The following is a 22,962-nucleotide window of genomic DNA, read 5'->3' as shown; positions in this document are numbered from 1 at the left end:
GGTTGATATGACTAGCCTAGTTAGAATTTGAATATACAGTGTAAGAATATAATATCTAGAGTAACATGGAACTGAAATACAGTTTATCGAAATAAAATATATCAAAATTTAATTGGCCTACCAGTATTATTTATTTTATGTTTTGCACCAGTTACAATAACATTTTTTCATGTTCTATTAGTGTTGTAAGATTAGGTGGTAATGTTTCAGAATGTTTGCAACAGTTTTCTTTATTTAAACTTTTGAACTGAGCATGTCTTTGTGATAATGGCGCTCACTGAAAAAGCTGGTGGGGTAACCTTGCATTTAGACTTTGCCTATCACACCTGTGGGGTGAGAATTGAAACTTGCAGGAGGCTGGTTGGTTGTAGAATGCTCCAGTCATGGTCAGTCACTTAAAACTTAGTGACCACGGTTTGCTGTATTTCCTTGAGGAAAGTTCTGAGGGGGCTTAAAATGTTTTTAGCAATGCATTATCTTGAAATGCTTTTACAAATAAAATAATTATACCATGGTGGAGTTTGCAAAGGATCTGCTCCTCATATGTATGTGTGTGTACCCTGGTAGAGAAATAATTGAGACACTGCATGGGATCTGAGACTTTTAAAAATCCTATTGAGACTTACTTAACCTGTTGATTCTTAACTGCCCTACCTGTCCAAAGAAAAAATCAATTTCTACTCGCATCCAGTTGAATAATCTTCCTGCTGACCAGGAAAAAGTTTCATGCCCTTAACTTCAAGGGAAACAAAAATTTTAAATGAACATAACAGTTACAAATTCCAACTAGCAGGAGGCAGACCAGTTCTCTATCTACAAAGCATGACCAAGGATTTGATCTCAACCGAGAACAAATTCAGCTTGTTGCTGGGTAGAGGATTTTGACCTGGGATCTTAGAATTACAACACCAGTACCCAAAACCACTTGGCTACACTGTCTCCTGAAAGTAGTGTTAGATGATAATTTTTAGGGTTGGGGAAAACAGTATTGCAATAATAATATTGTAGAATTTTTTATTACCGGCAAGGGGTGCATCCCCATGAGTAGCTCATTTGGAGATGTGAAATAAACCCTGGGAGACAAAATTACCCGGTAAGTATGGTAGGTCAATGTACTTGTTTGCAACAGACATTCCATTGTTGATGGGCAAATTTATGATTTTTCCAGTGCTGAAGTGTTTCCAGTACATAAGACAAGCATTTACTTTACCACCTTTAAATACTGTAATTAAATTGTGATCCCTCTGACCCTGTTCAACCAAAGTATTTACCCAAAACATAATGAACGGTTTTTGTATGTGTCAGCAAGGCACTTCGGATTGCACAGTTTAGGTAATTGAAGCCATACCCTCTGCAATTATTATTATTTTTTACGTTTAAATTTAAGTGAAGAAATTTATTCTTTTTGGATTTCTTTGCCTTGTTGACTTCAGATTGATCTTGTACCAGCAAAGGAAAAAAAAAAAGGAAAATCGAAATTTAATATCTCTTTCAGATTACCTTATAAAACGTTTATTCTTCTGTGGGCCCATTCGCATGGACATGATGGAAAATGCTTTGAAATTCGATTTTCAACCGAAAGCAACTCGGCACTTTATATGCAATATTCGGTTCTAGAAGTAAATGCTACTATAAACGTTCAATCAGAAGATGAATTTCTAAAAATAACTTATATGTTTTATACGCAAACTACATGTGTAAGCTTGTATAAAGACACAGAACTTGAGACAGGTACTGTAAGACTTATATAAAATGTAAACTTTAATTATAAAGCTTAGCAGGTCAACCCTACTTGACATCGACAGGGGCAGTCGTGAAACACTTCGACGCCAATATTAAAAGGACACTGTTACTGAAATTTATGTTAAGTGAAGCAGAATCGCGGTCGAAATAATTTCTTTTGCTGTGCAGGCGTGAAGATGAGATAACACTCGACTGGGAAAATCTCAGCCCATGCAGCATACACAGAAACTTGTCCCGAAACATGTCACTCGCTCCTTGCTCATTTAAATTTTTAACTGCTCTACTAACCTAAAACCGAGCTGATCCTTCATTACATTAGTCTTGATTGTCTCAGAACTGCCACAAAAAATTATAACGGGAAGTAAACGGCAATAACCAACAGCGAATTCGTTTTCTACAGTCAACTCGACACGCGACGCCATGTTGTTTCCTTTTTTGCCATGGCATTGTGCGCATGCTCCGTACGGTTCTCGAATGATTGACAGATTTATTAACTGGGGCGATCATCGAAAGCGGAAAAGCGGTAAGATCAAAGATAGCTGCCAGCCCCTCCTGGTCTGATCGGTCAAACTGCGGTAAAAGGTTCCATTGTTTTCAATGAATCCCTCTTTGAGACATCCTGAACGCTTGTATGGCGTCCCCTCTTGAGACACACGAAGGACATTTTCCTAATATGATTCAATTTATTCTGTCATTTTCCCTTAAAAAACAACGCTTGGGGCGTCTTGAATTTATTTTATAGACTTTATAGACTTTCAATTTTAAAATTTAGTTTACTATGTGTTCTAGAAAACGCTAGAAAGTTCCAGATCTTTCTAGGTAATTCTAGAAAATTGAATAAAATATCCAAAGTGCTTTGTGAGCATGACAGAGAACTTCGTAATCAGCCGGATTTAGAAACTGGCGCGTAAATTGACCAATCATATCCTGATGTATTGTTCAACGAGCCAATGAGATGGCGCGACTTTCGCAATGTTCTAGAAAGTTCTAGAATGTTCCATGGATTGGGTAATATAAAGCGACGCCGACTCACACGTGCTTACGACAAATTTTCACAGAACGACCAAAGCGTCGGTGACTTCGCTGCTTCCCTAGCTGGAAAAAAACTAAAAAAAACTCAACCTTCCTCACCAAAATGCCTGACATCGAAGAAGTTCAACAAATGGAAGAAGACACCGAAACGGAGACCTTCGCTTTCCAGGCTGAGATCGCTCAGTTGATGAGTTTGATCATCAATACGTTTTACTCGAACAAGGAAATTTTCTTGCGAGAACTGATCTCGAACTCTTCCGATGTGAGTAGAACTGTGTTAACTAATCTTTGCTTCATTCGTTTTATGATTCACTACTTGCCTCTCATCCGCTTTAGTATTTCTAGTTTTGGTTTTTAATATTAAAACGCCAAGGTTTTAAATTTTCGAGAAGGTCTTTCTTGAATTGGGCCTTGCCCTCGAGCTCGCCGGCTTACTTGTCATATCGATGGACATCATAAGTTAAAAGTTTTGTTATTTTCTATATTATGCTAGAAATTTAGTTTTAGTTTTAGTTTTGAACACTCTATCATTCACAAAAGTACCGAATTTTAGAAATATGCCCACTTCAGCGACTCTCCTCGCGTTCTTGGACATGACCAATTTGAATTCGCAACGGAAGTGAGGAAAAAGTATGAAGCAAGCTCTCTTTTGCTAAGTTAAAGCCTTTCCTGTAATCAGTTTTGCCCTGTGATGTATTTTCCCTGTATTTGCCCTTAGAAAGTTAGATAAAACCCAGAGAAAAATCTTGATTCATGACAAATGCGAAAGCGAAAGACGAAAGAAGCGAGCACATGGCGCGTCCACGCATTGTCACGTGGTCGTTTTCTCGTGAGTTCTTTAAAAACGAAATTTTTTTCTCCCTACGAAATTCTCCTTTCGTTTTTCCTAATTTCGTTATCTTTGCTGTGCACCTGAATCACTTTCTTGACCTTTAAATATGTTTTTTTTTTTATTTCAGGCCCTCGACAAGATTCGCTACGAGAGTTTGACAGACCCGACCAAGCTTGACAGCTGCAAAGATCTGAAGATCGAAATCGTTCCCAATAAAGATGACAATACTCTGACATTCATCGACACTGGAATCGGTATGACCAAGGCAGATCTCGTCAATAACTTGGGAACCATCGCTAAGAGTGGAACGAAGGCATTTATGGAGGCACTGCAGGTAAAATTGTTAAATGTCCACCTGGAAATTCTACTAAAAGTACAGGAAAAAATCGTCCACAGTGCTTCAAAGAGTACCTTGAAAATTTGTTCAATTCATGAAATTTTAAAAAATATTGTGTAAGGTCTAGTGTACTACATTACTGTTTCAAACCTTGAAAAATTTTCTTTATCCCCCTTTGCACTGGTCATTCCCACCCCCCCCCCCACCCCAAACCCCACAGTGACAAATTCTCTTGTTGGAAACCCCATCAAAGAACAAATAAATGCATGACTAAAAATATAAGTATATAAGTAAATAGTCCCGTAAAATATTATAATATTTACAATAAGAACAGGGTGACATTTTTTACTGACAAAACCGTTTTCTTGCTTTAGGCCGGTGCTGACATCTCTATGATTGGCCAGTTTGGTGTGGGTTTCTACTCCGCCTATCTGGTCGCTGACAAGGTTGAAGTTTACACCAAGCACAATGACGACGAGCAGTACCTCTGGGAATCTGCTGCGGGAGGCTCCTTCACTGTTCGCCGTCTATCGGAAGAGGTGGTGGCCCGAGGAACAAAGGTTGTTCTTCACCTCAAGGAAGATCAGGCAGAATATTTGGAAGAAAAGCGAGTCAAAGAGATTGTGAAGAAGCACAGCCAGTTCATTGGTTATCCAATTTCTCTTTTGGTAAGTTAATTTTCACTCGTTTAGACTTCTTGCTAATTGCGACACTTATCAAGACAATATTTCCCAGTCAATGATTTATGTTGCAGTGGCAAAGCAATTTTAGCCAAGTGAAATTAGAGTGATTTTCACAATTCTTGTTTCTTTTTAGAAATATTTCACAAATATTATTTTCAGGCATATTTTTATTGTTTTCATTAAAAGCACTGGACAGCTGACTAAAAAGCTTAGGCAACTTCACTCTACTTTGCTTTGAGAAGATGGCTCCTTTTTTACCTAAATTGTAGTGATTAAGAAAGATTCCTGCAGTTACTCACTGTTACTCTACCTAAACTAACTGCAACATCTAAGTTGAACTCCAGATCCTGTGTTTTGTTTTTGGGCAAGACACTTTACTCTCACAATGCCCCTCTTCACTCACTCAGATGTATAAATGGCAGCCGAGGAATTTATTACTGGGGGGGGGGGTAACCCTGTGAAAGACTAGCATCCCATCCAAGGGGGAGTAGAAATATTCCTAGTTGCTTTGTGCTTTTGAAACAAGGAGCTCCAGCCTGATGGGCCACTAGGCTCAAACACAGGCTTAACCTTAATTTTACCTTTTTGAATTACCTTGTCATTATATTCTTTTGATGTTAGGTGCAAAAAGAGCGAGACAAGGAGGTCAGTGATGATGAAGATGAGGAAGAAGAAGAAAAGAAAGATAAAGAGGAGGATGAGAAAAAGGATGAAGAAGAAGGCGACAAACCTAAGATTGAAGACCTTGATGAAGATGCTGAAGAGAAAAAGGAAAAGGAGAAAAAGAAAAAGACAATCAAGGAGAAGTACACGGAATTGGAAGAGCTCAACAAGACCAAACCACTGTGGATGCGCAACACTGATGAAATCACGACGGAGGAGTACGGCGAGTTCTACAAGAGCCTGACCAATGACTGGGAGGAGCATATGGCTGTCAAGCATTTCTCAGTTGAAGGACAGTTGGAGTTCCGTGCTCTTCTGTTTCTTCCACGGCGGGCACCATTTGATCTGTTTGAAAACAGGAAAAAGCGCAACAACATCAAGCTGTATGTGCGTCGTGTATTCATCATGGAGAATTGCGAGGATTTAATTCCGGAGTACCTGAACTTTATTAAGGGTGTTGTGGATTCTGAAGATCTGCCGTTAAACATTTCCCGTGAAATGCTACAGCAGAACAAAATTTTGAAAGTGATCAGGAAAAACCTTGTCAAGAAGTGTTTGGAGCTGTTCGCTGAGGTGACGGAAGACAAGGACAACTACAAGAAGTTTTACGAGCAGTTTGGCAAGAACATCAAGCTTGGTATTCACGAGGACAGTGTCAACCGCACCAAACTCGCTGATCTTCTGAGATATCACTCATCTGCCTCGGGAGATGAGATGACGTCTCTTAAGGATTACGTTACACGGATGAAGGAGAACCAGAAGGATATCTACTACATTACTGGCGAGAACAAAGATCAGGTCGCACACTCTGCCTTTGTTGAGCGAGTCAAGAGTCGCGGTTTTGAAGTGTTGTACATGACAGAACCCATTGATGAGTACGCCACTCAGCAGCTGAAGGAGTACGATGGAAAGAAACTTGTCAGTGTTACCAAGGAAGGACTTGAGCTGCCGGAGGACGATGAAGATAAAAAGAAGTGGGAAGAAAAGAAAGCGAAATTTGAGCCTCTCTGCAAGGTATTGTACTGTGAAGAAATTTTGAGTTTTTCTAACTTACGTTGATAGCTTTTTTTAAAAAAAAAAAAAATTTAAAACCCTTTAAGCCCCCCAACAAAAAAAACCACAAAAACGCAAATTTTTAAACCTCCCCCAATACCTCAAGCTTAAAGCCATTTTCCATGAATTTGCTTCATTTGCTCAAATACTGCGAGTTTATCCCCATTTCTTGAAATCGCAATTTCTTGAAAAAATTTAGTATCCCTTGGACATTTGAGAGAATCAGGATTCTGCTGTAATGTCATTTTTATTACTGTTCTGCAATCACAAGATTTTGTTGTATAAAGATAATTTCTTGCTGCCTTGTGCAACTTCTAAATAAGGTATTGATCATTCTCTCATTGATAATTAGGTTATTCCTCCCACAGACAATCAAGGAAATCTTGGACAAGAAGGTTGAGAAGGTGGTAGTGTCATCTCGTCTGGTATCGTCTCCCTGCTGTATTGTGACCAGTCAGTTTGGATGGACCGCAAACATGGAGCGAATCATGAAAGCACAGGCTCTGCGTGACAACAGCACTCTGGGATACATGGCTGCCAAGAAACACCTTGAAGTGAACCCCGATCACTCAATTGTCGAGACCTTGAGACAGAAGGTGGAGGCTGATAAGAATGACAAGTCTGTGAAAGATCTCGTCATGTTGCTGTACGAAACCTCTCTGTTGTCATCTGGTTTCACCTTGGATGACCCTCAGGTTCACGCCGCTCGCATCCACAGGATGATCAGCTTGGGACTTGGAATCGATGAAGATATGGATGGTATGTGAAAGTGATTTTGTGTTATCTAAGCTAGCATTTCGTGACCAGCTCAAAAAGAGAATTTGTGGAAGTATATGACCTTTACATGAAATTAGCAACACAATATAGGAGTTTAACTGTCTTCAACACACTTGTGTCATCAATATTAGACTTAGTTCTGCAATTTTAATCCAATTTGGCCTTCTTCCTCCCTGGGGGTGGGGTGGCGGTACATGCTGTTGAATGAGGTTCCTTTTTTTGACTATCTGGGTTCCAATTTTGGCCTTTGGGTCTGAGATGGGTCACTGAGTGGGGAAAAAATCATGTTAAATTTATATTTAAATGTTTTACTGAATCAGGTTGTTTTGAAATGTGCAAAAATTAATAGCATAGGTTGTTAGTATAATAATTGTGAAAAAAATTAGAAACAAAAACGTCTCACAATGCAATACAAACTTTGTTGATGTTCCCGGAGATGGGCTTTTTCTTCTTCTTTACTCTGAAATCTGACCTTTTACGGTCTGAGAATGGGGTTAGGTGTGCCTAAACCCCAGTGGTGAAACCCCATCCAAACTTGACCAAGTACCCCCACCATGCCTTTGCCCAACAACAACTCCTTTGATTTGTCTTGTTATAAACCCCACAGTATTAGTCAACCAAAGTAGCAAAACAACAACAAGGTTATATAGTTAACCAAAATTGAGAAAGATGGTAAAGATCAGAGAGGATTGAAATGCATTAGGAACCATTATCTTATGATCAGGATTGTTATTCTCATTATCTGCCTCCTTTAATTGCTTATAGAAGGGTAAGGTGAGTTAAGTTGTTAATCACAACATCTTTTCTCCATTTCCAGCTGGTGAGGGAGCTGCAGCTGAGGGCAGCACTGAAGATATGCCGCCACTTGAAGGAGAAGATGGAGATGATGCCTCCAAAATGGAAGAAGTCGATTAATCACTCCATGCAAGAAAAAGAAGTGTTATATATATATAAAAGGCTTTTGTCCACGGTTTTACAAAATGTGCTGTTTTGTTCTGACAGTTAAGTAGTACCCTCAACATTTTGCTGCGGGAAATTGCAATTACCATTAGTACAGAGGAACAATTTGTCTATTGGCACTAGATACTCTCATTCTGGCTCGCTTTGCTTTAGAGTTAAGCTGTGCAACTAAAGGCAATTAAATAAACCATTATTTAATGAAAAGTTGATATTAAAATTGAGTGTGAAAAATAAACATTTATTTACAAACTGATCTAGACAGTATGAAATTATGGACCTTTAAGCTTAGATCACATCTTGTTTAGTTTGTCTGTCTGTTTGCAAGTGTTTTTGGTTTTATATCAGTATTAGAGCCACGTGTGTAGCAAAGAAGGCTGACTTTATTCAGGCATGGTTTTCAACAAGCCATTGAGTACCACAACTAAGATCTTAGCACAACTAAAGAACTGGGGGATGGGGTTGGAGAAGGAAGTGCTTATGGCAATCTTGGCAATGCTTTTCATTTAATTGACGTAATGAGCTTTGGTTTGCCAGGCCTGTCATTGGGTCTTGCTCCTTCATACAAACTCATTGAAATTGTTGCTTGGCTACCCCCAGGCTAGTTTGCATGTTACAGATAGTTTAGCCTAAAATTTTTTGGCTTCTTGTGCATTTCTGCAAGTTTAGTTTACATGGTGCAAACTCTGAAATAAAGCAAGTTAGTTACGTGAAGTTTGTTTGTTTATTGTTTAATATTCTTGATCTGGGTTTACTCGCCTCTCTTACTGTTCTTTCATTTTGCATAACAATGCAAACTCACAATTGGAAAAAAAAAATAAAAGATAGAATTTTTGAGAAGATAAAGAGATAAAGGAAAAAAATGATAAAGAGCGAAAGAAAATAACAACAAAATTACAAGACAGAGAAAAATTTTATCTACCCACGCGGGTAATTTAGTAGATCGTACAACTGGATTTCTCGGATCTTAAAATCAGAGTTAAACAAGTCTTGCAATTATAGTCATTCATTGCAATGCTCGGAGACCTCAGTTTGTTACTCCCACTAAGCAGACTTGACTCAAAGTTGCTAAAAGGGAATTGGGGAAAATGCCATAACTTAAGTCTTGACTTGCTGTTCAAAAAAATTTGAACATGGCCCAAATGATTTCCAAGATTTATGTTGTGCCCCTTTGATTTTGTTGCATATACAACCTCGTGGTTTGGAGTTTGTTTCAGGCTTATCCTCCCAAGAACAACAACAAAACGTGGTTATATTTCGTTCCCATTATATGAACTACCGGTATGTGAAGGATATGGTTTTTAAGCAGTTAAGTCTGGGATAGGGTATAGAAGAAAGAGAGTTTTGGTTTAGAATAGGGTATCATTTTCGGGGAAACTTCTCAGTGTTATGATGAAGTCCAGAACAGGAATAGAAACTCTGAAGAGAAAGGCTTTCCTAAACGTAAATAATAAAAAACACTAAAAAAAAAACATTAAAAACATTAAAAAAAAATTAAAAACACTTCAATAATGATACACGCAGGGTTGCCCATGGTCAAGGGAAAACAAAAATTTTTCAAGTGGGAATTTTGCAAAAAGTCAGGGAAAATCTTAGTTCTTGTCAAAGTCGGGCATTCAAATGCCTTGCGCTCAAAATCCAGTAAAAAAAAGTAGAGATCAAAAATGAAGAAACAAATATTGATGGTCTGCAGAAGAAGCTGGTAGCCCACTACTTCTCGGAACAAGTAATTAAGTGGATCTTAAAACAATAGATAATTGGTGATAATTTGCCCCTACCCTGGATAACAATAGAGGTAGGTTAAGCGGGCGATGAAAATAGCTTAAGAGGCAGTGTCTTAATGGAAGAAGTGAAACAAATCTAAAAGTGGATTAGCTTATGGAATTTCTTATCAGGTTATTAAAATTGTCTAGTCACTTAATAGTTAGCAAAATCAGCTGAAGGGTATGAAGTCTCAGAGTCAGCCTAGTGTACCGTCTACCCAAAAATATCAGTGTCACCTCCCCCCAAAGATAAGTGTCCCCTAATGGATGCCCTCCACTGTTCAACTATTCCCATATTGACTGGTAAGGAAAGTGAAAATCAAACAGCTTGACTAGTCTTTCTTTCAATTAGTATTTTTTCATCAGCCCATTTCCAGTGTTTCTATGAATGGATGCTTGTGCCCCACCTCCACAATTTATTAGCTTTCCAGTCATTATACCCACCCAAATTCCTTAAGTGGCAATTTACAGTATACTGATTAAATCAGACTGAACCCCAAGAAACCTGGCAAAAGTTAATTTTTGGTGTCTTTATAGTATAGCATTCTTGCAGAGTTGATAAGGGGAGGTGCAGTGGCCTTGTGTTCAGGTTTGTTGAACTGGATCATAAAGAGTTGATGACTGGAGGGGGAGGGTAGGCAGGAGAGGGCATTGTCCTGATGTACCACTGAACTCTCGCAACTACCGGTAACGTTAAAGAAAATGTATGGTAATTGGTAAGGAGAATTGATATTTTGATCTAGTATCCCACCATTCAATGCAATCAATCACAGAATCTTGTGCCTGCTGCTGACTCATCCCCAGTCGCCTGTTATACGAAAATACAAGATGCGATTCAAGGATGATTGCCTCTGATCTTTGAAAGCATGATAGCGTACTTAGCTGCCTGCTCATTGGCTATGTACATGTCCGAAGAGATAAAATGAACGAGATAACAGATTTAGCTTTTCGACAGACGCAAAATTAAAGCCTTTTTTCATTCTTTTTGCAAGTAAGAAACTGAACTCCATCATTTTTTTATTCCTCTTTATTCAATTCAAAAACCAGCAAAATTTCAAATCAAGAAACCTACCTTCCAAGACGCGCATTTCTGGAAAATGTACATTTTATAGTACATTCACCATCCCTTTAATGTGAGAGTTGCAGGATGCTTACACAAACAACTACTGACAATGCAAACTGCCTTTGAAAGACCCTTTGGACTGGAAAAAATGGACCATTAAGGAAACTTGTGTAGTGAAAATAACACAAAAAGAGTTGCAACTCACTGCAAAAACGGAACCATGTAGATCTAGCGACAATAATGAAGAATTTTGAAGCACTGTTGTTACAAAATAAGAACTTATGGTGATTGTTATGTAATTTTGGTGATTAAATGTGGCTAGGATTAAGAGAAGAACCACAGAGAGGTGTCCAGAAGTTGTTAATGTCGTCGTGAACATGTAAGGAATGAACTGAGACAGACAATGAATGTATCAGCAGTTTATTAAGTGGAACGTCTACAAATTGTGATGTTAAAACGTCACCCGCGATATGATACTGGTAATTACATGAGCAGGGAACTGTGCACACGGCAGAGATATATGAGTCACATGGATATGTGTAACATGAAGTCTCAAGTCAATGTTCTCTTGTAAAGTTTAACCAGCGAGGCAACAGATGCCGACACAAATAATGAATGGACTAATAAATGGATATACGGCTGTACAAATTCAGAGTCAAAATTATACAATAAGAAGAACATAAAGCCATACACACGTCTACTACTGATAGTGCAAACAATCAATATTAAAAAGAATTTGCCTCCTCTTGCAGTTATTTTTAGAAGCCATCGTACTGCTGGAAGCAGCACAACAGCCCTAAAACATGACTATGGGGAAGCTTTTTAAGAAGCGAAAAAGCAAAATTCAAAACAGCAAATAATTATTCAAAAAAACTTAGATCAGGGGTTGAATAATCTGAAGAAAAAAACTTGCATCTCTTATCAAGAGTATTGTGCAAATACTTCCATGACTCGCCCCTCTAAAAAGTTGAAAAAGCCTAAAAAAAAGGTTGTCTCCTTTGGTATCATTATTTAGTCAGATGAATTGCCAGGAATACATAAACAATGGGCACAAAGGAGACTCAAAAATAGATTAAATTTTAAAGCAAAATACAGTAGCTTGTGACTTAAAGTATATTACAAGGCTATAAGTTAACCAGCCATTCAACTGCAAGCTTGCAGGGGTAGAGTTAAAAAAAATTAATAACAACCAATTTCATATTGTTTTATAACAATCAGAAACTAGATTGCTTTCAGAATTTTCAATTTACAAGCTTGTTTTAACAAAAAAAAATTTAATATTTGGTTCAAATAGCCTGTTGTTACAACAACCCCGGTTCAAAACTTGCAGTAGAGAGCTTAATAATGATTGTTAATAATTTTACATGGAAAGGCAGGCCTGTGTAACTGTGATACATTAGGTGATAGCATGACACAAGTGATAACTTGATCTATTGTAAAGTAACAGTTCGAAATACAGTGGAACCCTTTGTTATGGTCTCAATCTTGTCAATATGACTACCTTACCATTAACAACAAATCATTGTGGTTTGAGCAAAACTCAATCAACATGAAAACGAACAAAAGATATTTCATCTTAAAAAAAGGTAATAAATTTCTTTTAAATTCTGGCAGGTTTTGGTGGCCTGTTGGTTGTCAGTTTAACAGGGTTCTACTGTATTGTTTCATCGTATATCTGTTTAAAACTCGTTAACTTTATACGAAACTCAATAACTTTACAGAATGTTGATCTCCTCTTAGCGATATCGACCAAGAAAAGTTATAAATGTGCTAGCTTTAAAGGTAACAAAACTGTATATGAAATGGTTTGCCACTAGTCAATTTGCTCAAATCCACCTGCCTTAAGCTGAAAAACCCGTTCACAGTTCATGAGACACTGGTGCTATGACATGCAACACTCCACTCTCAGAATGTTGTAATGACCCCAGTAACAACTGCCAAGGAGGTCTAACAATTTAAACTATACCCTGCCATGGCTCTTTGTTCAATTATATTAATGACAATTTAATCAGATTGAGGCGATAAGGCCTAAAGTAACCCCCTAAAGAAGACCAATCTGGGTGTGGCTCAAGCTTCTTTCGCCCCCTACTTACAATACACATAGTGACCTACGAGGCTGTATACATTTAAACTAAGTCTCTAATGGACGACAAATAATTTTTGGATGCTACTTTTGCAGATTCATCACAATAAAACCTAATAGTTATTTCAAATTGGTTTAAATACTATTTCTTTTTCAATCTTGCCTGTTAAGACGTTATAAAAAGCTTTACTTTTGTACCACTGTTCTTGGTAGGCAAGAAATAATCTACTTACGCATATAAATAATTTCGTACAACATTTACATTGTACATACCAATAACGTCAACTCGACGACTCACTAATTACATGGACTGAAGAAAATAATGTGCACTCCTACATAATTTAGCAACATTGATTTTAGAGTAAACTCATTCAATTTTGACTTTTCATAAATTGACCAAACTCGTGTTCAACTTACAACAAATTTATATGTAATTAATTGTTTTTTTAGCCAATGACTGAACAAGGTGTACAGACAGGACTACGATATTAAATTTCTGAAATAAAATTAATTTAGAACAATTGAATCATCAGCAATCTTGAAAGCTTAATACATATATTCAGATAAGTGGATTCAAGGCATCAATCATTAACAACCAGTGTGATATATTAATAATTATCATTGACTGCCGCTACTGACTGTGTAGTTGATGTTTTGTATAGACCACATTATACAAAACAAAAAGGAAAGCTCAAGTAGAACACCCATACTGAGTCGACTTTGCTGCTAATAATTAAAAACATTTTTCACATGAATCAACTCCTAATAAATAGTAATACTTCGACATAATTTGTGCACAATTTTTGGGAAATGAATCACAATCCTCATGAGCTGGACAGCGTACTATGTTGCTGTGACCAGCATTGTGGCATTTCAAACTCAGCAATGAAAATAAATGGATGTGATGCGATCTTAAGAACAAAGACCAATGAATCACAATTAATTTTTGTTTTCCACTGCACCAAAGACCTTTTGTTTTATTATTTGTGGCACTCAAACTACTTGAACAGCATGGAATTGCATACATGTACATGTTGCTGCGATAAAAAAAATAAAATTATTGAAAGAACCCACCATTACTAACACCACGTCAAAATTGGCATGAGCACATAATTATAAAGATAGGGGATGCGGCAGAAGATTTTTACCAATGGATAGCTTTTATGAATGCTGTCCTAGGAGCCTCTCTGCTTCTACTTGTTGAAGCCGTTGTGTGATCAGGAAGTGGGCAGTCTGTGCGCAATTCAAGTCTCCAGTGATAACAACTTTTCTATTGTTAGTACCAGGAACAAACTCTCCTTTTTGCGATACCTGTATCTTAGCACCGCTGTATTGCATGAATTCATTGATGGTCTTTCCTTGTTTCCCAAGGACGGCGCCTATCAGGTCGTCTGGCACGGTTAGCTCCAAGGTCGCTGTTGAGTGAATCTGTGAACTTGATGACGACAACCCCAGAGGTCCCAGATTACCCATGGCATTGAGAAGAGGGTTGTTTGCCCCCAGCCCACCCCCACTAAGTAATGCTGCATGGGCTAATATATTATTAGCTGCACTATTTCCCCCACCCCCTGAGTTATGGAAACCTAGTCCACCTAACCCAGAACCAGAAAGCCCACCACCACTAAAAGCACTAAAACTTGAATTGCCATTTGATAGTCTGTGATGGCTACCAAGTGAAAGACTGGAGTACGAGATGTTGTTGTTTAACGCATGTTCGGGATCCTCCTGCACTTTAGCCGCTATAACCGCACATGCTGCCTGTACTTGCTCAAGACTTCCAGTGATGCCAATCACCCTCTCTCCTGGGACTGTCTCCGCATTTTTTTGGCTAACTTGTATTCTTGCGCCGGTTTGGTCACCTATGTATTTGATGGTAGCACCACTCTTACCGATAATCAGTCCCGCTGTTGAGTTGGGCACCACAATTTTCATCTGTTTTGCACGTTCCCGATCGTACGTCATAGCTGGATTTAATCTCATTGCCGGTGGTTCTTGTCTGATCTTTTCTATCACAAAATTCAACATTTTGTTAATAGTGTCCACTTCTCCCATTATAAGACCAACTCTTTCTTGTGTTCCAGGGTAGTAATCATTGTTAGGCGACAGTTTGATTCGAGCTCCGGTTTGTTGCTGTACTTCAGCAATGTTCGCTCCTCCCTTGCCGATAATTGAACCAGCAGCATGGTTCGGAATTAGGATTTTCACAATCGGTGTTTTGGCAGCTGTGAAATGGAAAAGGAACATAAGCTTGCAGTCCGTCATTATTAAGAAAATAGTACTGCAATAAGGTCAGAAAAAAATCATACTGAAAAGTTTGATCATTTGAAAGATAATAATAAATAATAATAATAAAGAAATAAATAATAAAGAATGTGTTGAACACAAATGCAAGAGACGAGGGTTGGATGAGGGTTTCTTTCAAGCTAGGAGCAGAGAAAATGAAGGCTAAATGATTTATCATCAACACACACACACACTTGTCTTTAATCAAGGGGCAAAGAAATTCTGATCAATTTTCTAGCTTGGCCTTTGAAGCTATAGCCAGGATGTACTAGCCCAAAAGTCATTTTAACTAGCCCAAAAAATAGGTATAAGCGTGATCAATTTCCTCAAAAAGTTTCCCAAAAAACTTTCACTTGCTTGTCAGGCAAGTGAAGGATAAAATCCACTAGCCCGGCTGCCAAATTCACTAGCCCTGGGCTATCGGACATGCCCTTCTTTGCACGCTGTTTAATCCTCCCTTAATCCCCAAGAACAACCAGCTGACAGTTGATTAAAATACAGGAACTAATTATCTCTAAGCAACATTGTGTTCATGCACCACCCTGCCCCTGCCCCAAACAGTTTAAGAGAGAATTATATATAATATTGAAGTTTGAGTGTAAAGGGGTTTGTTTTCGCCAAAAAGACAACTCTACTATTTATTAATTTTAAACACTTTTTGTCATTGTTTTTATTTACATTGAACAATTCAGCTTAACGACTTTCATTTACTTTTACAATCAAATTAAACATTTTGGGTTATAAACCAGAATCTGTTCATTTGGAAAGTGAAGTGAGATTTTGATAGTGCAAAATATTCAGTGTTGAACTAAAGCAAGGCTAGAATTTGTAAATTTTGTGTGGGAAGTACAGGTGTCAGGGAACCAATCAAAATATCATTTTATCCATCAATGTTTATGATTTATCTGTAATGGTATTTGTAAACAGGCATGGCACAAAAAGAAGAATGATAATTAAATCAATGTAAAATGGTTTTGTGTAATGTTTGGGGAAATCAAATTAAAAAATTCTATAAGTTCTACAACATAAGAGTTCTGTGCAAAAATGAGAAATGATGCCAAAATCTTAAACATTAAGTATTGATGATTGAACTGTTCAATATGTAATCCAAAATAATCTCCAAGGGTTTTGATATTAGCAATCAATGTTCCAAGAAAACGAATCTAGATGAGATATTCAATTCTCAAAATCCTCGGTACAAATTTTTTTTCTCCTCTTCAAGAAAATCCTAGTTGATCAATTTCTAACTCCACCAATCAAAACTCTGTCAAGTAGACACTTGAGGAGAATAAAGAATTTGATCAACAAGCAAATGTTGCCTTGATATACATGTACCACCAAACCCTCAGAACTGGTATTGAAGAAAATAAAGGAAAATCAGCATTGAGATTATTATTATTAGTTCAAGATTGGAGCTGAACATTCAAGTAAATTGACATAGGCACTAAATTAACAACATGTTTCACTGTGCGTGAGTGACTAGAGAGAAAATCAAATTAAGATATGGATCAAAGTTTCGTAAAATCAATAGACCTGGGTACATGCTCCATTGTTCCACAAGTGGAATGCATGTTTAATAACAACAAGGAAATGTTCTAGAATATTCCATCAACCATTGCAGATAGGAATAACATGTGTTTTTGCTTCAGTGAGATTAATGTCCAAGAGCATTAATTCCTTTACAAGAGGAATACTCTTCAAACACTCTTCCAAGAAGGACGCCTCGTTGAATTGCAACTAAGATGTTTAATTCTTGGCAGCAAAATCGCAGAAAAATAGAAACATTTACCACAACTATGAATGAGGTTTAGCTATATATATAACAAGCATCAAAGGTCACTTGATAAACATTTCACTTCATTCCAATGAATATGTCACAATTTTGTCGAAAACTAACTAAAAGCAATCATTCCAGTCAGTCTAAATGCATGTGATATACATTTCTAAAACAAATATTACAATTCTATTAGGATATGCTATGCACTTTATCCTTTTCTCTATGCAGAAAAGAAAAATGCAATGATCCCAGCATGTTGTCTGAACTCAAGCAGATCAGATTGATTGCAATGAATGACAGAAATACATGGTATTTGAACACTGAACAGCGTACAGCTAGTGATTCAACTACTGCAGTTGTATTTTTGAGTGTTTTACAGTTCTGACATCCAATCTAACTTGATATATACATGCGCAAATACAGCTTTGGGGAGGTAGTTAAAAGGGAACTTATAAATCACAGTTGTTGACTTGGAATACTTGTCCATTCTTTGATCAGGGTGTTTCTGGTGTTTCCATGCTTCACAGAATCAACAGGGAAACCAATGAAATTAATTTTATATACTGGGTGTATTGCTGCGAGTGAATATAACATTTCTTATTGACTGAATATACTATGGAACTTGTAACTAAGCTTGAATTGAGGCACACAGAATGAAGAAAATGTTGAGTAAATAAATTGTTCACTGTAATGGAATTTACTTCAAATAAGTATTCTAATCATTTAACAGTAAGCTTGAATTTGAAATTTAGATTTATTCATGTACCAAGGATTATTTCTTTATTGTGAAGAAGAACAGATGAATTGGAATAAGATTTTTACGAATGAGTGTTGACATAATATCTATCGTTTAAAGGGATGAAGAAATATAAATGAAAGTGGTTTGTCAATACAAGTACTTCTAAAACTGTAAAGCAAGACATACAGAGACTGTTTTCTGTAAGATCTCTACATGGTTATAACAAAAAGCAAGCCTATTGGAATTAAAACCCTCTCAATGTTAAGAACAGGGGGTCAACTAGTAGATTGATCGAGAAATCTCTCTCGAGTTCATAGAACGACAACACACTTTGTGGCATGGCATTTTCACAGACACCAATGAAAAATTAACAATCAGCTCTCAGTGAAAGAAATTAAAAATCAAAAGAAATATTCACCTTTCCATCCCCAACCATACATCCTAGCGGCAATCAGAGTGAAGGAAAATGCATGAAAATGTCAAGAAGTAAGACGTGCTTTTGCCGATGAGCACCGTCTGATGGCTAAATGAAATGCTTGACCCCGGGTTGAGTACCACACGACAAAACACTAGCAACTGACAGCCGCAGACAAAAAGCGCTTTTCATAATGACCACCTGTGTTTCATGATTAACAGAAGAGAAAAATATTCCACTATTTTAGAACAATGGCTGAGTTACTGTTCGCTTGTAAAATGCGGTAAACTTGTTATCTGGTTCAAAAGAAGAGTGTTTTTCGAGGAAATTACATCCAGACTTTGAAACGTCTTGCATGATCGATTCTGAATTAAAATTCTTAGCAAGTGTCAAGTTATTCAACGCATACATTGAATTGTTTCGCTTTCTTGTTTGATAAAATATTGTTCATTCCATTTTAACAGGATCATATCACAAAAGAAACGTTATTTTATCGCCAAGTTCGTGTTGAATTACAAAAGATAGTTCGAGTTTCGAACTTATGAAAGTTATCCGATGCTTTTCAACACCATAAGCTTACATGCACGCAAGCAAAACAACACTTGTTATTTATATTCGACGACGAAAACACCGGTTATATTTGGTTCTTAATTTAATATTCGTTTAAACAAAAGACTTTACATTCAAAGTCTGAAATGAACTCTATCAGAAAGCAAGAAGATTAGCTAAAAGAGCGAAATTGCAAGCAGATGATCGCCACAACATTGAAAAGTGCGTCATCGCGCGTTCCACATACGCCAAGTTGCGTATTCCCTCTGTTGTTTCTTTTTAATCACATTAGCCACAGAAATTTTTCATCTTCTAACATAATTTTAAAACTGCTATGGCAAATGACTTGCGGTTTTCAAATACGCAAGATTGTGCATAAAAATTTTAAACTGTGGACGTGAAGCAAGACGTGTGCTTCGACGACGAAATTACTTCCTGATTTCAAAGCACTAAAGCGAAAGTGCCACTTACAATTCTTATAAAATATACGAGGGCATGAAAAGATTTGGCTTTAAACTTCGCCGACCGACTTGGCAAATAAATTATTGATTGGCCAGTCTTATTATAAAGTTATATGTGAAAGAGTCAGCTTGCTTACCATTGTGGTCAAGAAGGGCATCAGCTGAAAATTTGCGAAATAAAATCTTAAAAGCGACTATACCGTGAGCAAGCTTTCTAGAGCTTCTCAATGCTAACTTTCTAGACTGATAAATTAAAAGTGTAGCGACCTGTTCACAAAAACCGATGAAAAACCCTTCATTTCATGCAGTGTCAATCCATTCCAGCGTTTGTTTATACCTCCCACCCGTTGCCGCCAGCTAAACAGACCAATTTTACAAGAATAAAATCGCAATTTTCGAGAAGTTTCTTACGATTTGAAGCGCTCGTTGCAGTAACAAAGCTGTAACTGGTTAAATGACCATTCGGTTTTATTTTCCTAGCAGTAGAAGTTTAATAGTTCAATGACAGACGCAATAGCGCGAACATACGAACTTAACGACGCAACATAGCGTAACAAAGAAGCCGCCGAAAACAGCCCGAATTTCCATACAGCGCTAAGCAAATTTAATGGCATTACGTACCTCCAAGGTTCGACCTCTTATAAGACGGTCTGCCTTCTATAGCTCCATCATGGGGCCTTTTTTTCGAGTCGCTGGTACTTAAATCCACACCGCCATCGCTCGTACTGTACTGGTCCGCCATGTTGAAAAGTGCCATGTGGAAAGGACTCCCAGGATACCTAGCGGGCGGAAAGCGTAGGTGTTTCATCTAAAGAAAAAATTTCCAACAGGTTTCGCATTCATCACAAGCGATTTTTAACACTAAAAACTCTGAATATAACACCAAAAAAAGAGCGCATTCTTCGCGTGATCTAGCTTAAGATTTTTTTATGAGACGCCAAAAAAAATCCCTCAGATTATTTTCATTTCTTTTCCTTTAAGTTCAGGCATCAAAAAGAAAACATTTATGTATACATGCCACAGCCTAATGGAAACGCAAGATAAAAGGGTGTTTGCTTTTTAAATAACAAAGTAAATATTAATTTCATTCTAGAGCTTAAGATTGTTTTCTTTCTTTAAGCTGTGCGCTTGACGAAAGACATCTAAATAACAAAAAGCCTTTTTCACTATTTAACTCAAGTTTAAAATGCGATATGTTCTCCACTGAAACACTTTTCATTAAAGGCGGTCTAGCTGTGCAAATCAAGTGCAAAGACATGTAAAGTATCAACGACAATTAAAAGTATCGGCACCTTAAAATGCAATAAAATCTTCTATTTCGTGACAGATTTCACGTCGTAGAATCTCGAGTCAAAATGAAAAGGCAAACGAACGTACAGAGGTAAAATCAGAACTTATCGACGCTTGTAGCTGCCGCTGCGGAGACTCGTATTGACTGAAACAAACCTCCTCTTTCTACCCGCAATGAAACACACGAGCAGATTGGTTTGGTTTTATGAATGTGGCTCATAAACTAATCCTAGCCTCCTCCCATTTTCATCTAACCGCTCTCTCTGAATAAATATTTGACGAGTACAAAAAATCAAATATATACCGATACTTTTGAGTTTGGACGCTTGGAATTTTATGACCGAATCGAAAAGGCGGGGGCAGATTGTCGGAGTCAATTTGCCACTGCTGGTATTTGTGAAGTGCAAATTGTAGGTGTCCGCTCAAATGTTTAAGAACGATGAACAAACAATATGTGGTTAGAAAAGGGCGGCCACCTGAAGTGGCAGATGAATAAGTAAAGAAAGCAGGGTGTAGAGGCGACACAAGAGTGATTATCTTTGAAGAAGCAGTTTATTAATTCATTTTACGCCACAAATGCAAATCACTGAAAGCAGATCCGGCTTTGCTGTGAATCATATTCACACCACAAAAGAGAAAGATATTAAAATTCTGTCGAAATCCGAAAGATTAAGTTAAACTAAACTAAAAAAAATTGAAAATTGCTTGGGTAAACAACTTAAATGAAAAATCGATTAAAACGTGAAAAAAATGTGAAATATAATTGAAGCATTTATCTGCGCAAGTGAACTTTTTCATTTAAAGAAAGTGAAGATTTTCGTCAGAACTGATTAGAATAATACACTATTATTTTTTTTATTTTTTTTTTTCAAAAGCAGCTTTTTAGGGCTTATTGTCGGGCACTATTTCTATTTACCACCTGTGAGCCGTTTTCAAGTTTCCCTTGTTGACCCGCGATGCTACATAGAATATTGATGAATGAAATACATCCACTCACAACTAAACCAGACAAATGTCCTTTGAGAAAAGTAGAAATTAGCTATTACGTCTTAACAGAAGGGTCTTTTGTATAGTATGTTGCGAAAAACAGGAAAGAATTGTAATGGGGGTGGGGAGATTAAGGTTTCTTTCGCTTGTTTTATCTTCTTTATATCAGTATAAACCTTTACAAGTTTGAAAGCGCATGTGTTTAGAACAACCAAATGGCAGGTTTTGAAATACCATGAAACATCTGAAAACTGGTACAAGGGCTTATTATTAGGCAACACCGGGAGTCGTAGCCGCGAGTTGATTATCACTCGAAAACGAGGATGGGTCCTACTGTTTTATTAGTCAAAGATAGGAAGAACCAACCAGATTTGCAAATTTGCAATAGACAACGATGAGTTTCTACTAAATCTTTAATTATTTTTCTGTTCCATTGCGCGGTTCAAAAGAACCGCGTCGCGGCAATCTTATTGGTCAAACCAGCGGGGCGGGAGAAGCCTTTTCGTTCAAACGAACGGTTTACGACCGCTCATTTGCGCTCGCGCCAGGGCCCGTGGGTCGTGATTTCGTAGTTTTTCCAGTGTAACAGACCCTCAACTCCACGCGCACCGCGCCCCAACAAAGGAGGGACGCCTGGGAACAGAACACATCTAAAACACTGCACCATCACGCCATCGTCTATTGATCTCTCCGCAGTAAATGACCGATAGACAAGAGTGCCTCTTTCTCTTTGCCTGTTTCAGGCGTTCGGTTAGCTGGGGGCAGCGCGAAAATAAGGCGAGGTAAGCCCCTCCCCATATTTTCCATTCGACGTTTTTGCGCTTATCCCGTTTTTCGTGCTACTCCCCAACTAAACGACCCGGGGGGGGGGGTACTCAAAAAAGTTTTATACGGGGAGGCTCCGCCCCAAGTTCTAACCCCTTACCCTTTTATATACCATTTTTGACAGAAATTGTACCCCTTTCGTTTACCTTTAACTGAAAATAGGTACCCCTTTCATATACCTGAGACATGGCGTGTTGGCTTCCTAATAAAAGATTGTTATATTATTATGGCGTGTACTTAAAATAGGACGTTTTCTCGTCATTTTTATGTAGCGCTTAATAAATTAAAATAATACAGCCATAAATTGCGTCTGTTCGAAATATTTTAATAAAAGGCCCTTTTAAATAGCCAAATGACAGATTTCCATACCCTTTCATGTACTTAAACTCGTGAATCCCTACCCTTTTATATACCTGAAGCCTGAAAAAGGTACCCCTTTCGGGCGGAGCCTCCCCGTATAGGCCACTATAGGGAGTACCCCCCGGGCCCGGGGGGCTAAACGAACGCCTGGAACGGGTTATCTCTTTCTTGGCCTCGGTGCATGAGAATATTAATGGAATTGATATATAGTTCTTCACTGAAGTCACTGGTAAGGTCGCATGCCTTCGCCGCTGATGTTGCTGAGCCGGATGGCTTTTTCCGGCCAAATT

General features: G+C 37.8%; 2 protein-coding genes across 4 annotated transcripts; one reads left to right on the top strand and one right to left on the bottom strand.

Annotated features, from left to right (window-relative positions):
* The first annotated feature begins 2,779 nt into the window (after positions 1 to 2,779).
* Positions 2,780 to 8,791, top strand: LOC144636116 (heat shock protein HSP 90-alpha-like). The gene is made up of 6 exons (XM_078495249.1): positions 2,780 to 3,037; positions 3,735 to 3,941; positions 4,319 to 4,612; positions 5,249 to 6,304; positions 6,712 to 7,102; positions 7,938 to 8,791. The coding sequence occupies exons 1-6, from the start codon at positions 2,879 to 2,881 to the stop codon at positions 8,033 to 8,035; spliced, it is 2,205 nt and encodes a 734-aa protein (XP_078351375.1). The 5' UTR covers positions 2,780 to 2,878; the 3' UTR covers positions 8,036 to 8,791.
* A 2,516-nt stretch (positions 8,792 to 11,307) lies between these two features.
* Positions 11,308 to 20,673, bottom strand: LOC144636652 (RNA-binding protein Nova-1-like). 3 transcript variants are annotated; one of them, XM_078495839.1, is made up of 3 exons: positions 20,503 to 20,673; positions 19,832 to 20,018; positions 11,308 to 15,208 (listed from the first exon to the last, which is right to left on the bottom strand). In XM_078495839.1, exons 2-3 carry the CDS (start codon positions 20,016 to 20,018, stop codon positions 14,148 to 14,150), a joined length of 1,248 nt encoding a protein of 415 aa, XP_078351965.1. In that variant the 5' UTR covers positions 20,503 to 20,673; the 3' UTR covers positions 11,308 to 14,147. The 3 variants fall into 3 exon arrangements, with proteins under 3 accessions (XP_078351965.1, XP_078351966.1, XP_078351967.1); XM_078495840.1 differs by having other exon boundaries at positions 19,832 to 19,989; XM_078495841.1 differs by lacking the exons at positions 19,832 to 20,018; positions 20,503 to 20,673 and adding an exon at positions 18,204 to 18,457.
* Between the last annotated feature and the right edge of the window lie 2,289 nt (positions 20,674 to 22,962).

This window comes from Oculina patagonica, chromosome 13 (assembly GCF_052425735.1).
Source record: "Oculina patagonica isolate OP01 chromosome 13, crgOcupat, whole genome shotgun sequence".
NCBI classification, from domain to species: domain Eukaryota; kingdom Metazoa; phylum Cnidaria; class Anthozoa; order Scleractinia; family Oculinidae; genus Oculina; species Oculina patagonica.
The sequence above is the reverse complement of the archived record's forward strand: the minus strand, read 5'-3'. Positions and strand labels throughout refer to the sequence as shown.

Excerpts from the sequence above, each read along its gene's own strand:
- LOC144636116 (XM_078495249.1), top strand. The coding sequence starts at position 2,879 with ATGCCTGACATCGAAGAAGTTCAACAAATGGAAGAAGACACCGAAACG. Across the intron at positions 3,038-3,734 it reads TGATCTCGAACTCTTCCGAT|GCCCTCGACAAGATTCGCTA; the intron begins GTGAGTAGAACT and ends TTTTTATTTCAG. Across the intron at positions 6,305-6,711 it reads AATTTGAGCCTCTCTGCAAG|ACAATCAAGGAAATCTTGGA; the intron begins GTATTGTACTGT and ends TTCCTCCCACAG.
- LOC144636652 (XM_078495839.1), bottom strand. The coding sequence starts at position 20,018 with ATGAAACACCTACGCTTTCCGCCCGCTAGGTATCCTGGGAGTCCTTTC. Across the intron at positions 15,209-19,831 it reads TAAGAGGTCGAACCTTGGAG|CTGCCAAAACACCGATTGTG; the intron begins GTACGTAATGCC and ends TCCATTTCACAG.